We start from the raw sequence: 17,370 nt of genomic DNA on the forward strand, positions 1-17,370 counted from the left end.
AGTGTAGATGCATCCTTCCATCTAACGCTAACAGATAGAAGTGAACCGTCGGTATCTTGGCAACGTTGTGACGTATGACTGCCTTTCAGCCGTGCCTCAAACATGATTTGGTTGCAGATACCTTCATTACAATGCTGCCTTCTGAGACACTGACTTATGAGACAGTTTTGGCAGCAAGGCATCGAGACAGCTGCCTTCAGTTTCAGACAGCCATAAGTCGGCATAAGAATATGGCCAATGGGAGAGTTTGCTGTCTACATTTAACTGAGTAATGCATTATAATATGAAAATGTTTGTTTATTTTTTTATGAGGAAGTTACCAAAGTTGCCAGTTGGCAAAATGCTGCCTGGATGTAAAAGCTGTCCCTCCCTACTAGCAAGGTTGTTTTTTCTGTCTTTTCTTTGGGAGGGTTGGGGTTAAGCTTTTAATGTTTGAATATGACCTAAGTGGAACAAATTGGAACTTTTCTCCTAATGCACAATATTATTTTTTATTACTGTATTTAATTTGGTTCTTTTTATAGCATAAGAGATGCCTTTCAGTTTTGTAGCTGATTGTGACCTATTGCCTTTTAAGGTATCAGTCCTACATAAAAATATGACCGAATGTATGAAGCACTGAAATGTATGTTCACTGTTTACATTTTACATTTTACTGCTTAATACACAACAGACTGTACCAGCTACCTCAGGGGGAACTAGGTGGAATACACTAGGTGGAATAAACTGTAACTTGCACTACTGTCTTTTCAAAATAAATAAAAATATGAGCCTAGCCTTATGCATCTAGGGTTTTTGTTGCTTTTTTTCCCCCATTGTACTGAACCAAACCGTGATATCCAAACCGGGGTGTGAACTGAACTGTGACTTCTGTGCATCATTGGTGTAGTGTAGTATTCATGCTGGGGTGGGGAATCAAGTCCTTTTGAGCATGTATATCTTCTCTGTACTTGCCCAGTTAGCCAAGTTGTCTAAGCTGGAACAATTAAAGAAATGTTTATTAACGGGTCCCTGTGCATCAAAACTGAATAGTAGAGTATATGTTTCCTGGGCTGTTTGGCACGTTACAGTGCTACGCGGTGAATAAGTTTTGTGTTACAGTAATTCTCTCTCTACTTCCTATAGGTAAGCAGTTTCGAGTGCTGTTCCTGAGCACCGTTCGCACCCGCCACACCTGCAAGCACAAGCAGACTGCCATCAAAAGGAAGGAGCAGCTGGTGGAGGACTCCACAGAGGACCTGGACTACGGCTTCTTGTCCAACTACAAACTTCTTAACACTGCCATCACGCGTGCCCAGTCCCTGGTGGCCGTCGTGGGAGACCCTATCGCGCTATGCTCTGTGGGCCGTTGCAGGTAATCAGATACAATCAGTAAGGCAGTCCCGAAATCAGTTGGAGTCAATTTTTTAAACACACCTTAGGCTGTAGGGCGAGAGGTGAGTGAAGATAATTTGAGTGTTTTCTCACGCAATTATGTTTATAACAGGGCTGCATGGAAGACAACTGCTGTCATTTTGAGAATGTTATTAACTGTGAGTGCAGGCGATTTTAATGACTAATCACCGTGCTCTGTTAATTCAGAAACGGTTGTGATTTGTCAAGCTGCCTGAACACCTGTGACGATAATTCTCCCAGAGCGTCTGCCATTGATCAGTGCACTTGCAGTGCGCATGCTGAAAAGTCCTGTGATTGATTGGAGAGCTCATGTGATGGAGTGTTTGGAGATGCCTGATTGCGATGCAGCAGGCAGCTCCTCTAATTGGGGGTACATTAACTGTAGCCTTTTCTCAACAAGCTAATTTCAGAAAGCAAAACTGGAACTTTAATTAGTGCACAGCGTATTAATTTATATTTTGTTATAGCAGGTTATTAATTGGGTTAATTGAGCAGCCCAAGCAGGAAGCTGGAGCTAGAGGGGCAGAAGTGCATGCAGCTCTGAGTGGTTTCCTCATACTGCTGGGTGTTTTTGGCGTGAGTCTGCACTGTGGCGCTGGCCTGAAGAGGGCCGGACGCTCTATCAGCTTTCGTCCCAGCTCTCGGCCTGGCCTGGCATGCTCCAGCCTCATGCTGGGCCCTTTAGCGTCAGGAGCCTGCGAGGAAAACATAAACGCGCTTGGCACCTTTTCCCAGGGTGCCGTGGGAGGGAGATGGTGCGAAGCTACTGCACTTGCCACTGACTGACTGATTTACACTGGCTGAGATGGTGCTCCCATTTGGCAGTGTGTTGTTATGTCTGTTTGTGTTTGTCTGTAATCATGCTGAAGCTGAGAAGCTGAAGCACAGAAGATGAGACACAAGAAATGGTGGCATGATTACATGCAGTGGAGTCAGTCCTCTGTGTAATCAGACCTTTCATTTGTAACTTAAGGCACTTTCACTGCTTGTGTGATTCAGACCTATCAAACTTTTTCTTTAGTAAGGTTCATTTTGTCAGGTGTGAACACCTGTACTGCGCACCAAACAAATGAACTGTGGTTCGGCAAAAGTCAAAGTCTCGAGTCACATCCAGATGAGCCCAGTTTGCTGTTGGTGGGAACATATTTTTGTGATGGTCCAGACCAAATGAGGGAAATCAGTTTTAGAGCATGCTTTTGTGTCTTGTCGGTGCTGTCCTGTCTTCATAATCTGCTTGTTTTGAAGTCTGATTCTCGATAAGACACTTTTGCAGCATGAGCTACTGTTAATAACAGTGGTCAAGTGATAAAATAATAGCAACATAATGCTTTTCATTTTGGCACGTGAACCGTATTGCATTAGCGACCTGATCGGTTACATTCAAATTAACAAACCATTTATGAAGTAGTAAATATCAAGTAAATATCAAATAAGGTCTGTTATTATTATTATTATTATTATTATTATTATTATTATTATTATTATTATTATTTATCACTGAGTATGATACAAATAGACAAAAAAGTGAGTGTTGTTGCCTCTTTATAAGCTAAAGTTGCTTATCGCTGCTGTCAGAACAAAACCTTGTATCTCTGTTTTTGTCGTTTTTCAGTTTTTGACAGTTTGAAAATGCCCATTGACCTTTACATTGTATGTAAATGTCATGAAGAATGGACCAAAAGAAATGACCCAAAATGACTGGAAAAAAGTCTGGTTCCATTGACTAATATTAAAAGTAAAGTAGGTTTTTTCCTTTTCCTGTAAAGTTATCATTTTGGAGATATGAGGTTTTTTCCGACAACAGCGATATGTTCACTTAGCGCAGCATGAGGTGGGTCGTCATCGGGGGGGTGACAGCATTGGTTGAGTAATTTGCATGTTGTGACATACTCCAGCACTGATCTATGTCATGCATTTCTGTTCCTGGATTAAACCAGAGAAGCTACTGCAGTGGCTGAACTGAATATGTGCGTGTGTGTGTGTGTGTGTGTGTGTGTGTGTGTGTGTGTGTGTGTGTGTGGTTTTTTTTTAATTTTTTTTTTTAAATAATTAAAAAAAAATTACGCTCTGGGATGTAATCACTTCAACAGCATTTTGGACGCCTAGCAGATACATAATCTTTGTGGATTACAAACAAACTTCTGATAAACTACTAGAAAAATTGTGATGAAGTAGATGATGTGATTCCTTTGCTCTACTATTGCCTTATGTAATATTATGAGCAGATCATGTAGCAGAAAAATGCATTAAATTATCCCTGTGCCTTGACATATCTTTGGAATTAATTAAAGTGATGGTTATGAGGTGAAAAATTCTAATTTATAGGGACTATATTGTGGAAGAATTTCCTTCACTTTTTTAAAAATAAAAAGTTTTAAGTAATAAATAAACATTATTAAAGTTTCAAAACATATTTGGAAACCATGATGCAAAAACCGTCTAATATCAATACACTATTTCTGTCATGAGAACCTCATTTACATATATCCACTTTCATCCTCCAGCAGTTTTACCCCACCCTTTCATGTTAAAGTTTTAAGGAGCAGCTCTGAGGAATTTTTAAATGAGATGCAATATAGGAAAGCCAATCAGAACATAGCTTATTTTCATATATTAGTCTTTAGAAGCACAGTAACCAAAACAGCCTGTTTAATTCTAAAGGGTAAAGAGAGGTTGATACATATAACCGCACAAAAATTTGATATGGGCCTTTTAAAACACAAAATTAAGTCTTCCAAACCTCATGCTGTACCTGTGTTTTTGCCTGTTGTAGAAGACCAGCATGTCAGGCTGTAGCTGTAAGATGGCAAGAAACAGTCAGTTTCTTTCTGGTTGCCATAGCGTCTCTACGTACTTAAAATCCCTACTGTTGTCCAGCTGTTAAATGCAATTTTACTGTCATGGCTATTTTCAGACTGTTGTATGCAGTTTCACCTCCATGGCTTTTCTTAGGTAGGACCAGGGTGGCATTGCCCTTCCAACTTTACTGTTTAGGGGGCAAGTGACCCGATGCCCCCTCTGTAGTTGGCGCCTATGGTTTTCACTGCTCAGTGCGAGATGTGTTGCTGTCAGGGTGTTTGGCAGTGGAGGAGAAATGCAGGGTCTGTGTGTTTTGTGTTTGCGTATGTTGACACGGTTCTTGAGAGGACTGTCCATCAGCCCCTGCTCTCCGATCCTATCCTCCCTAGCTGCAGCTCACTTGTCGCTATGGAGACTGCCGTGCGTCAGCCAATCGTTGGAGCCCGGCCACAGGAAATGTCAAGCCGAAAGGCCCGGCAATTAAATCAATCTGTGTGTGTGTGTGTGTGTGTGTGTTGTGGTAGGAGGAGATGTGGTCCTCTGAGCCAACCTAATACTCAATAGCATGTTTAACAGCCAGCGCTGACAGCTCAGTAATCTAAAGACCAGCTACTAACTCTTTCTTTCTCCAAAGCAGGTTTCTGTACATATCCCTGATTCACCACGAGCAGAGCAGTTTTATCCCTGCCTCATCTGTGTTTACTCATGTCGCTCTTTAGATGTGATGTGATTAGTGTCGATTTAGATTCCTAAAAACTTGTTAAACTCTTGTTTGTTTCTGTTGGAGCACCTTAATCTAATTTCAGGCTTGGTTCACATAGCTGCTCTAACCATCACATCTGATTTATATCTTTCACTTTCTCATCAAGACTTTGATTTGATGAATCAGATATGCCTCTTCGAAGCTTCAGCGCATTATGTGAAACCATTTTTTGGGTCCTAAGGAGAGGGGGAGGAGAAGTGCTGTGTCAAACATTAACACCGGCTGGCTCAAAAGATCATTTTTTTTTAAATCCAGCATTTTTTACCTTATACTGTAGCTTTTACTTTCATCTCCTATGCAATCAAATTATAATGGATCTTAAAGTATATTTCAAATACAAAATACAAATACATCCGTGGAAAGTACTGATACTAGTAAGGTAAATCAGAATATTTAAAGTATTCATTATGACCTATATACATGTGTTTCGTGCTTCACTTGTCTATTATGATCGCTACAGACTACGTGAAAGAGCCCTCCTAGCAAGCATGGAAAAAAAACTGAAACTGATCTCTGATCAGTATGAAAGCACCAGCGGCAAGCACTCATGAGAGCACTCGCACTGGGCATGGTGTGAGGAGCTGTCGTGTCCTCTGCCTGCCCCAGCTGCCTCCCAGTCAGAGTTAATGGAGCTCGTCTTCAGAATGGCTCTAATGAGTTCAGCAGAGATGCAGGACAGTGCCGTCTAGACCATGACGCAAGCCTCCCTCACTCCTCGCATTAGCATCAACGATTAGCGCTCTCATTTTCCCCAAATTAGACCAAATCTTGCTTGCTAAAACCCACCACGCCATGCTATACAAGACTGCCCTGTTGAGAATTGGAGGGCCTTTGATGTCTCCACCACTTATTGAGATTGAGTGCTCCGTGTCCAAAGCCACTAAAAAGAAAAGTCTTTGTGGATCCTCTTTGTCTTCATTTTCAGTTGGGAGTTCTGAGGCTGATGTCTCTCCAGCCGTCTTAGTAAATTCTCTTACAAGAGCAAGAATGACATGAAATATGGCCACTAAATGATGGAACCAAGGATCAGCCATAATTTTGGTTTCCATTTTAAGATCCGAGCAGGCAGCTCTACCAATCAGATTAGATTTGGTTATTGACTTTCAGATTTACAGCTTGTGTGCTTTTTGATTCGTCTGAAAATCTTTTTGTATGTGGATATGCAACAATGGGCACACCGTTACATTTTCTCGCTGCCATTTCTGGACTGAGCGCTCTGCGAGTCGTGATGTCGAAAATGCAAGGCACCTCATTTGTTGATGCAAGATTTTTGTGTGCCATGGGTTCCAGTTCTCTGGCTTATATTTAAATCCTAGCTTAATAATGAAAACGTACTCCCCACAGGCTCTTTTAGCTTGAGAAGCTGTGGTATATGAGTGCTTCTCATGCTCTGGCAGTGTGGTATCAAAGCCTGAAAGAGCTCCACCCGCCCCCTCTTCTCATGTTCTCGGCTCTGACTGCTAGTGACAGCCAGTGAGCATAACAGGTCTGCTTGTGGGCTGCATTCGCATACTAGTTTATTGCACAGTTTTAAAGGGTGTTTCCTTGCTGTTCAACAACTTGGATATTCTCCAGACAGTAAAAATTGACAGCAGGACTTGAAGCTCTCACTTGGATTCTGGTCCCATTTTAGCCGTTATGTTTGTGATCTAAAGGTGATCATGAAATTGCAGGATTTTTATGGTAACAATAAAAGGTGTTACTTCAGTTCAGGTTTCTTCTCCAGGAGCAAGGCAGAGTTGTTACTGTCTTCTTCACACCTAGTCTAACACAGTTTTCTCTGGATTTTAGATGCTTTTGAAAGACTTTGATGATTAATTAAGTTAGATAAGGGTCAGAAATAAATTCTGCAGGAGAGCAGCACTCCAGGAGAAGGTCTGGAGATGCCTGTTTCAAGCAGTGTAATGCACTGTGTACAGTAAGCACATCTGTGATTGTGGACCTTCCTGCTCATTGTACACATCTCTGTGTCCATGTACAGAAAGTTCTGGGAAACGTTCATCTCCATCTGCCATGAGAACAGCAGTCTGCACGGCATCACATTTGAGCAGATCAAGGCCCAGCTGGAGGCTCTAGAGCTGAAGAAAACCTATGTACTGAACCCGTTGGCCCCTGAGTTTATCCCCCGTGCCCTGAGACCCCAACGCCCTCAGGGTCCTGGCAAGCACCAGCATTCACCACCAAAGGTAAGAACTGCCACTGTTCTGATATATTGTACAATGTATAATAACAAATAGTGCCATTTGTAATGTATTGCATTAACATTATTAAAGAGCTAATAAGGTTATAACCTTATAAATGACTAGTTTATTGCCATAATAGCTTTTGCATGCAGATTATCATTCATACATTATTCATACATAGGAGAGTAGAGTGGTGATGGGTATAGCCACTGTGAGTAGGTAGTGGGTAATGCTTGGCAGAAGTAGAGAGAGTGAAAGTGCAGTGCCCGGACAGTCTGTGGCGGCACATAACAAAAACACAAATGGAAGCGAGAAATCCGGCACCCTGTGCATTACAAGCTAGGTAAGGTGTCGGCACCTCAAATGTTAAGAAAAGCCATTTAGTTCTTTCAACAAAAATCAAATCACCTTGGGAGCCACTACATTTTATGTCCAATATATTTCAGTATGTACTAAAGTCCTAGTATAGGCTAAAAAATATAAGCCTTCAGAGTTATAGGGTGGTGAATTAGCAGTGTTTAAGACCATCTATTGTTAAAACAATCAGTGTGATTACATGCACTTAATAATCCGATAACTACAAAAAATCAGATTTGTCAGTAATCCGATCAACACGTTTTCGTGCACTTGAGTAATCAGATAATGGGAAACTCCGGGTAAATCTCAAACTTCATTCCGGTGTGTTTTTATTTCACACCACTTTTACCTGAAAATATGAACATACATCATCTAGAAGGTGAAGAATATTTAAATCCTTTATATTATTTTTACCTAAAAATCTAATTCTGCTGTGGAGCCACACCAGGGCAGCAAAAGAGCCGTATGTTGCTGACCCCTGAGCTAGCGTATGGAAGCACTTTGGCTTCTATAAAGTTGAAGGGAAAAGGGCCCTGGACTGGAGCCACACTATATGCAAGTTGTGTCACACTAAGCAAAAATATTTTGGAAACGATAAACATGAGAAACCATGTGCACGTTTCCACCTGTTTTCCGTCCGATTGTAGATGCTGCCAACCAGAAGACCATCAAGCAAGCGACGTCAAAGCTTCCACCCAACTCGGAAGCAAATTACACATTCTTTTGTAACATTTATTGCCAAGGATTTGCGCCTTTTCTCAGTCGTTGAGAACCAGGGCTTTCGCGCTATGTTGCACGCTTTGGAGCCGAGATACAGCGACCTGTCTCGAAGATATTTTACTGACACAGCGACCCCCCTGCTCTCTGTAATGAGACCAAAACCGAAGTTATGGAATCACTGAATAAAACGGGTAAGACAGCTGTAACGTGCTGTGTGGACACCCATTGCCACAGGATCTTATTTCACCGTAACAGCACATTTTATCACAGATGAGTGACAGCCTGCGTCTTATGTGCTCCAAACAAGAGCAGTGAATGAGAGCCTTCCAGTTGACTTTCCACATCACTTCCGTTTGATTTATTAATAAAAGATATTGGAAGTAAATTCATTATATATCGTTACAAATACTTTGCTTTAAAAGTGCCAAGTCGTCACACAATGAGGGGAAAAAAAAGAAATCCAGTCTAGAAAAAAAGATGCATTGATAATCATTTTACAATCGCATCGCAGCCCTCTGAATCATAATCGTAATCATTAGGTGCCTAGAGATTTCAACCCCTAGTGGGCAGTTGGGAATGCTCGGCAGTAGTAGGGTATGGGGGTTATTGATAATGTTTTGGCAGTAGTAGAGTATGGAGGAAGTTGATATATTGCTTGGCAGTAGTACATTTTTGGGGGTTGGGGAGGGGGGCGTTGATAATGCTTGGCAGTAGGGCTGTTAACAAATATTCTTCAATTATATAATCAAATGGTAAAATTTTATTGTTAATGTTTGATTATGGAAAAAAGCAGCATTAAAAGCGAACTGGGTCAACTTTCCATAGTTGCAGTTTCCATGCTCCTGGGGATTTGTGAAGGGAAAGGTGAATTTGGGGGGAAACTAAATCTGATGCAACACTCTTGTTGCATTGGTTTGCCCTCTTATGGACATAAAGTGCAAAAGTAGATATTCGAATGGTTAGAACTTGTGTGTGTTTTTTCTTTTCTTTTTTAGAGGGGATTATCATATGTCACCTTTGGCCAATTTTGACGGCCCTCCTTGGCAGTAGTAGAGTACGGGGTGGGGGGGGTGTTTAAAATGCTTGGCAAGTGGTAGTATGGGGCGTAGTTGCTTGGCAGTAGCAGTGTATGGGGGTAGTTAATAATCCTTGGCAGTAGTAGGGTGTGGGGGATAATTGATAATGCTTGGCAGTAGTAGAGTATAGGGATAAGTTGATAATGCTTGGCTGTAGTGCACTGTTAAAAATGGTTCTTCAGGGGTTCTTTATTAAAGAAAACAGTTCTATATAGAACCATGAACACTCAAACTCTTTGCATGATTAAAGGGTTCTCTGCATCTTGAAAAGGATCTTCAGATTGATGGAGAATGTGTTGTATATGGTTCTAAATTGATTTTTGTTTTTTTATGGCACCAGAAAGGGTTCTTCTGTTGTTACAATGTCAAGCTTGTAACAATAGTTGAACGCTTTTTGGTGCTATATAGAACCATTTTCAAAAAAGTTCTATATAGAACCATATACAACACATTCTCCATCAATCAAAGAATCCTTTAATCATGCAGAGGGTTCTTTGAGTGTTCATGGTTTTATATAGAACATTTTTCTTTACTAAGGAACTGTTGATCTTTTTTAAGAGTGTAGTGTATAAGGGGAGGGTGATCATGCTTGACAGTAGTAGTATGGGACATAGTTGATAATGCTTGGCAGTAGTAGTGTTTGTGGGTAGTTGATAATGCTTGGCTGTTGTAAATTACTGGGGGTTGTGGTAATGCTTGACGGTAGCAGAGTAAGGAGGGTAGTGCTGGAGAGTAGTAGTGCATGGTAGGTAGTGGGTAATGCTTGGCATTAGTAAACTATAGAAGTAAAGTATGGAGGATAGTTGGTAATGCTGCACATTAGTAGCGCACAGTAAGTAAAGGGTAATACTTGACAGTAGGTAGATTATGGGAGTAGTGGGTAACAGTGGTGGAACAGTAGTAAAGATAGTGACACTTGGTAATGCTGGACAGTAGTAGTGCACAGTACGTACCAGGTAATGCTTGGCAGTAGTAGATTATGCAGGGTATTTTTTTTAATGCTAGACAGTAGTGTATGGTAGTTAGTGGGTAACGCTTGGCAGTAGTAAACACTGGACAGTAGTAGAGTATGGAGGATAGTTGGTAATGCTGGACAGTAGTAGTGCACAGTAGATACTGGGTAATACTTGACAGTAGTAGAATATGAGGGATAGTTAGTGCTGGACAGTTATAGTGCTGGACAGCAGTGCATGGTGGGTAGTGGGTTATGCTTGGCAGTAGGTGGAGTATGGGAGTGGAGAGTAACGCTTAGCAGTAGCAGAGATAGGGATAGTTGGTAATACTGGGCCATAGTAGTGCATGGTAGGTACTGTGTAATCCTTGGCAGTAGTAGGCTATGGAGGCTAGTTGCCAGTGCTGGACAGTAGTAGTGTATGGTAGGTAGAAGGTGCTGGACAAAATAACCTCAAATTATCACAATTAATGGAATATTTTGCCTCGATTACAAATAATAAAAGATTATTTTGTTTTTATTTATTTGTTTGTTTGTTTTTTTGCCCTCAAAGTTCACTGACAAGATTTGTACTGTAAATATGCTCTGCATATCTTAATTTAAATTGTCTCAACAGCCAGATTGAAATTTGTGCGACTTTTCGTCAATCCAACTCGACATTCGTCATAATTTCGCACTGCTGAGACCTAATAAACATTTAGGGTGATATTGCTGTACAAAAATTAGAAGAGACTTATCCAAAACACCTCCATGTTTGAAGAGATTTCGAAAGACATGGCCGAATGCGGCCGTAGGAGAGCGAGGCTGCTGCGTCAATAAACAGTTAAAAGTCTGAAAGCAAAGTTTAAAGAATCCGAGGATGCGAACCAAAGAAGTGGCCAAACTCTTTTTACGGCAACCTCAAACACATTCTGGGTGATGAGCTCTGCTGTCAGTCAGTGAAGCTTCATGATGGCTCCTGTGATGCTGGTGAAGATGAAAGCTCCGGGAGTGACTGGTGTTCGTTCATAGTCATGATTGTTTACCTGTGGATGAGCCATGTGGAGCAATGTGAATCATTGTTCTTTTGCGCATGCGGGTCAGTTTAGGAGCTGATCTGTTTAGACTGATGTTGCATAGAGATCACATTTAGAAGTTATTGTGAACAGCCAAACAAAAAAATCAGATTCGGTGAGAAAATCAGATTTGGGCAACTTTTACCTGCTGTGTGAACATAGCCTTAGCTTCCATGTCGCAGAGCGCAGTAGTAAGTTTTTAAGAAGACAGTACATGAACACACAGTGGGGAAAGAATTAACATAATTAAAAAAAAATCAAATAACCAAATCAAAATAACCAACATGGGCAAGATTACGATGATTAGAGGTTCTGAATGTCGGTTTCGATTACTTGTCGATTAATTGGCCAGCCTTAGTAGGTAGTGGGTAAGACTTGGTAGTGAAAGAGTATGGTGGATAGTGGGTAACGCTTGGCAGTAGTAGAGTATGATGGGTAGTAGGTAATGCTTAACAGTCGTGGAGTGTAGTGGGTAACACTTGGCATTAGTAGAAAATGGAGGGTAGTAGGGTAGGGTAGTTAATACCAGACAGTAGTACTGTATGGTATGTAGCAGGTAATGCTTGGCAGTGGGAGACAATATGGTGGCTAGTGGATAATGCTTGATAGCAGAAGAGTATGGGGGTTAGTGGGTAACACTGAACAGTAGGGTGTGATGGGTAGTTGGTAATGCTGGATAGCAGCTGTGGAGTCATGCTCATGCTCTGTCTGTGTGACATTAATAAAAGTGGTTGGGCTTGGCTGGGCGGCGGGGAGCATCCGTCTGAGTATGAGCGTGCAGGAGCGAGCCCTCAGATGAATAATACGCCAATCAATCCTGCTCCCTTAGGGGGAGGGAGGTAAACATGCCAGAGAAGATAACTGAGGAGACTTCCCTCCCTCTCTATTTGTCTCCGTCTGCCTTACTATCCTTTTCTCTCCTTTTCCCTCTTTGCCTCTTTGTCTGTTGTCTCTCTCTTTCTCACTTCTCTCTGTCCTCTGAGGTTTGCTTTCTTACTCACTCTCCTTTTTTATTGTCTGTCACTTGTGTCTTGTTTCTCTTGTTCCTCTTGTTCTCCTTCTCCTTTGTTCCTTTACTGGTAAAATTATTATCTCCTTAGATTAAAGTAGATTTGATCATTAACTTGGGGTTAGCCGAACTACCAGAGATTCAAAAACCACAGCTTGCATGGTTTAATAATTTATTTGATTCAAAGACAACTGAGTGTTGAACTTAATACGATGTGTTGCTCTTTTTATTATTTACATTGTATTTACTGACATGCAGTTGCGTCTTGATTGAATGTTCCAAACGTGGCATGTATAATATTGTTTTGTATGCAAGTCACACAACAGGACTGTCCTGCTGTTTGTTGTTTTTTGCTGGATCTACTGACAGTTATTCCTCCTGAGAGCTCTCTAATAGCTCAAACCTTGATGTGCTTTCCCAGTTCTACCAAACAGGAGCAGAAAAGGCCACCTTTCAATTTGAGGTGATTTGATTCTGTGATTAATGTGCTCCGTTGCCATGGAGACTGTTCGTTTTGAAAGCCAAAGCAACTTTTCTAAATAAAAAGCATGAATGGGTAAGGGGTGGGGGGTATAATGGAAAGTACTGTATTAATAACCATCTGAAACAGGCTCCATTGTGCCAACATATGCAGCTCTGTAAAGCAACAGTTTTTAGAGTGGCCTTCGAACATGCTATGGTTGTCTTGTGAATCACACCTCTTGTTCTGCTTGAGATAATTATAAACACCATCATTTGTTTTGTCCTTTGATTTGTCCTTTAAATATGTAGATTCTATTAGATTTTGATTAAGGGTACAAAGATGGAATTATCGATGCATCTCCTTTTTTGATTTCTGTAGCCTGTATTATATTTTTCTCCTGTATTTGGCATTAAGAAGTACTGTTAAGTTAGCTGAGTCTGAATTGTTGCCTGAACTCTACACTTGTGAAGTCTTGTTTCACCACCTAAAGTACCTGAAAGTCGCAATTTAAATGTAATGTAATTTCATGATGAAGGGACCAAAAGAAACTGCCCAAAATGACAAGTCTGCTTCCACTGATTTACATTGAAAGTAAAGAAGGTTTTTTCCTTCTCCTGTAAAGTTATCATTTTGGAGATAAGAGGTTTTGTTCCGACAACGGATATATATATATATAGTTTGCATGTTTTTTCACTCCTCTACTTTCAGCATTCTTTGAGTGACGGCACATACTACTCATCATGTGGTATTGAAATGACAAGTGCTGTAATCTGCAAACGGCGATTCCCTGAGTGGCTTTAAGAACAATCGAACTGACCCCTGAACGCCTGCGCTCACAGCCTCTAGGGCTCAGACCAGTCCTCACATCAATCGCTGAATCGGCCGCTGATGCTGTTGGCACGTCATTGTGTGTGCACACAAATGACATTGATCTGTCGTGAAAAGGCATGTCTTCCTGCGGGATTACATCAATAGGCTCTGATTTGGGAAGCCGTTGCCAGTGCTGCTAAAGCAAGGCACCAGAGCCCATGTGGTACCTCAGTGCAATTATACTGTGGAGACAGACATTGTTTTGCGTATGAGCCAATAAAAAGGGGCTCCACACGCACAACAGTGCTTGGTATCATTTGCCTTCACTTAGAGCTGTCTCTGTAACGCCCCCCCCAAACTCTTTTTTTTCGGCCACACTCAGTCCCTCTACTCACCTCTGCACTCTCCATCTCCACACATGACTAGCTTTACCCAACGCTGTGGAATGAAGCTGATGCTACTGTTGTGATAAAGTAGTGTTGTCTTAAGGCCTTTTGTTTCCTGGAGGGCATTAGAACTAACCAAGAGCAAAGGCCAAAAATGCCTCCATATTTAACCTTTTTCCCCTTGTTTGGTGGTAAAAAAGAAGACACAGTGTTACTATAATAAATCAATATGAATAAACTCTCTTTTCTGATTATTTATGAATGGATTAATTTGCCTAGTTAACAGACTAGCTAATGCCAGTTAAAAAGTTAGCCAGCAAACTAGCTTACCAAACCAGGTTTGGATGCTGCTGCTGATTTACTGTTTTGTTTTTGTTTTTCTCCCTCATTTTTGCTCATGCTACCATCTTTTGGCGGTGTGTATACACTGCTTAATTTGTACATTGCCTGGCTTTGTGATTAAACAGCTAGTTAATATTCTGATTAAGTTGAGATGTTATTTGGAATATTTCACAAAGTGCATCCATTTATGTATAAAATGCTCCCGAATATGTCAGTGAGGGCAAAAAATGCCCTGCTGGAAGGCTTCTCTGTTGTGTGGCCTTTTGACTCAGTGTTGTTTTCAGCAGACTAGATGTGCAAGATCTCACCTACAACCCATATCTAACCGCAGTCCCTCTGCTGTCATAGATGCAGGACAGGGGGGCAAATCCCTGTTTTCTGTCCCCTCTTTCACTTCTTTACTTAACCTCTCCTCTTCTTCCCTCCTTAGGCGAAAGGACAGCTTGCCAATCACGCAGAGCACTTCCCTCCTGAAGGCTTCGGTAAGTCTTTTGTTGACCTCTCATCCTGTCATGCTTGGACATATTGACCTATCCGCAGTTCATGCCTTGATGAGTTTGACCTCAGTGACGTTGATCTGTTAATATGTTGCACCCCCACCCCAACATGAACTTGCCCAACCAAGCAAGTGATTTTTCTTGATGCACCACTATTTATAGCTGAATGCTTCAGTTTTAATAGATCAATCTGCTGAAACTAATGGCTTATGGTGCTCTCATGCAAACAATTGAAAAAACATTCCTTACCTTGAATCATAAACCCACCTGTTTGAATAGGTATTTTTTTTCATTGGAAAAGAAAGCACATTTTTATTATATTATATGCTTTTTTTAACAGATAGCATTGGTTAAACATTTGTTTATTTGTGGGTTAAAAGTTAATTGGTTAATCATTTATGCCCCTAGTGCTTAATGTGGCTTTTGTGACCACTGAGATGCCATATTGGCCCCAAGTTAAGTCAGGAGTCTTTCAGCTCTTGAGGCAGTGAAGGGTATGGATATAGCTTTTTAATGTATTCACATCTTGCAGTTTCACCTGGAGTGTACTTAAAGCAGTGCTTTTTGTCTGAGGTCAGGAAGTGTATTAGCAGCTGGTTAGGGGAAGTGTATTTCCTGCTTTTGCCCTCTGATAGGAGTGTTTGGGCATATTATTGGTGTGGTTTGCAAGTGCTGTCGCTGTGAATCGAGGGCATTAGTTTGTAGATCACTGCTCGAGTGATCACTGAAGCAGAAAAGAGAGAGAGGAGCCTCAGTTTTGCGGTCACTCAGTCTGAGGGAGTGAAAGTGTTGAGATCAGTCAAGTGTATCCAGCTTCCTCCCAGCCCCACTTTTCTCCCAATCAAAACATGAGCCCTGCGTTATTATGTGGCACTAGCTCCAATTTACTCAGAATTACTCCTCTGGATTGCTGTGTGTTTGAGCAAATGACCTTGTGTGTGTGCGTATATGTCTCTGTGCACATGTGTGTTTGTGTTAGAGATGGTCATGGGCTGATCATGAGACAGTGTAAACTAAAGCTGCCACAATGAATTTTACTGACTTTGAATACAGTTCAAAAGGAAATCGATTTTATTTGCCAGACCTGCTGTCTGAATGTGTGACGCATTGCTCATTTGCAAATGTTAGCTTGCTGCTCCTATATGCAGATCATAGACCTAATATTATTATGAAACATTCCTTTGTCAGCTGTACTCATTTCCACCCAAGCAGCTGTAGCAGGGCAGACATGGCTTAATACGAAGAGGTTGTTGAAGGAATTAGTCAGCTTAACCTTTTCATTTTCATCTGTAGTGCTCAAATGATTACTAGAAATAATAATGTCAACACATTTATAGAAAGCTATGTTTTTGTGGAATACGTCTTTAGTCAAATGTAAATCTCTATGATTCATTCCTTCAGAGGTTTGCCAGAGGGAAAAATTTGTGGTAATTTGTTGTGTGGGTTGAGTTTTCATAGGTTTCTGTTTGATTGCGCATGGATACCAGAAAACCTAAAAATTAACTGACCAGAACTTTTTATTTTGCTGCTCCAGTGTTTGAAAATCTTCATAAGAACAGCTCTAGTCAAGCTTTTTCTTATGTCTGTCTCACCCCAAGCTCTATATGGTTGGGGTGTAGTTGTTGGTTGTAGTTTCAAATTGGTGTTTTCTAGATTTTTCAGATGTATTTAAATTTATTCACAGAATCAGTAAACTTTTGTAAGACGTTTAGAGTTTCTGTTCATCTCTAAGCAGGGGAGAGCGGGGCATAACCTAATACTAACTACCTATTTTGGAGATTAATCATTTTTTTGGTACAAGCCACCTGCACACCTCTGCTCCAAATTAAATTTTGTATAATTTTTTTTCCCCCTGCGCCTACCATTTGTGGAAAATTCGGCCAAAATTGGTAGGAGTGCAATTATGACAGAGGGGTTAGTTGTTGAATGCAGTGAATTCTGTACTGCTCTATGTTTGGACCGGATTAGCTTTCCAACCTAAATACATCAAAATATATACATCAAAACTAATACGATTACTCAATCGTGAGTCAAAGGCCTTATTCACACTTGGTATTAACATCTGTCTCAGGTGATGTGACCATATAGCCGTTTGCACCTGCCATTTCCATGTGTCTCAAATGCGGCTTCAGTGACTGAGTACCACCCACATTTACAGCATCAGTCTCGCCCTTGTTCATATAAATGTAAGGGCTGATGCAACCGTTTAGATTGCATAGATTATTAACGCAATGCAAACAAACGAGAGGAGACAAAGAAATAAACTGCCCAGCTGCTTTCATCTTTGCTGTGATGATGCAGCTGATTTAAGGTGGTCCAGTACCACTGTCGAAGACACATCGAGACCCTTTAGCGTTCATACTACAAAGGTTATGTGGTCAAATGCATCCTTGACCACCTCCCAGGGTGGTTTGGGTGATCGGGTCCCAACGTGCCCCCGAGACGCATTGTACCCTGTTCATCATTTGTACTTAGTGCTGTACACTTATGATCAGATCACCCAGGAAGCAGGTTAATGCCAGGTGTAAACTGGGCCAAACGCTGGCAGATTTAATACCACAGA

The 17,370-nt window shown here is 41.1% G+C and overlaps 1 protein-coding gene across 1 annotated transcript in view; it reads left to right on the plus strand.

The window, feature by feature from the left end:
• Positions 1-17,370, plus strand: part of helz (helicase with zinc finger) — a 62,567-nt gene that overhangs the window by 35,377 nt on the left and 9,820 nt on the right. Inside the window, exons 21-23 of the mRNA XM_036589168.1 lie at positions 1,126-1,354; positions 6,939-7,143; positions 14,741-14,792. Coding sequence (XP_036445061.1) covers positions 1,126-1,354; positions 6,939-7,143; positions 14,741-14,792 — 486 coding nt within the window. The remainder of the gene's footprint in view (positions 1-1,125; positions 1,355-6,938; positions 7,144-14,740; positions 14,793-17,370) is intronic.

Source organism: Colossoma macropomum, unplaced genomic scaffold (assembly GCF_904425465.1).
Source record: "Colossoma macropomum unplaced genomic scaffold, Colossoma_macropomum, whole genome shotgun sequence".
In the NCBI taxonomy this organism is placed as follows: Eukaryota; Metazoa; Chordata; class Actinopteri; order Characiformes; family Serrasalmidae; genus Colossoma; species Colossoma macropomum.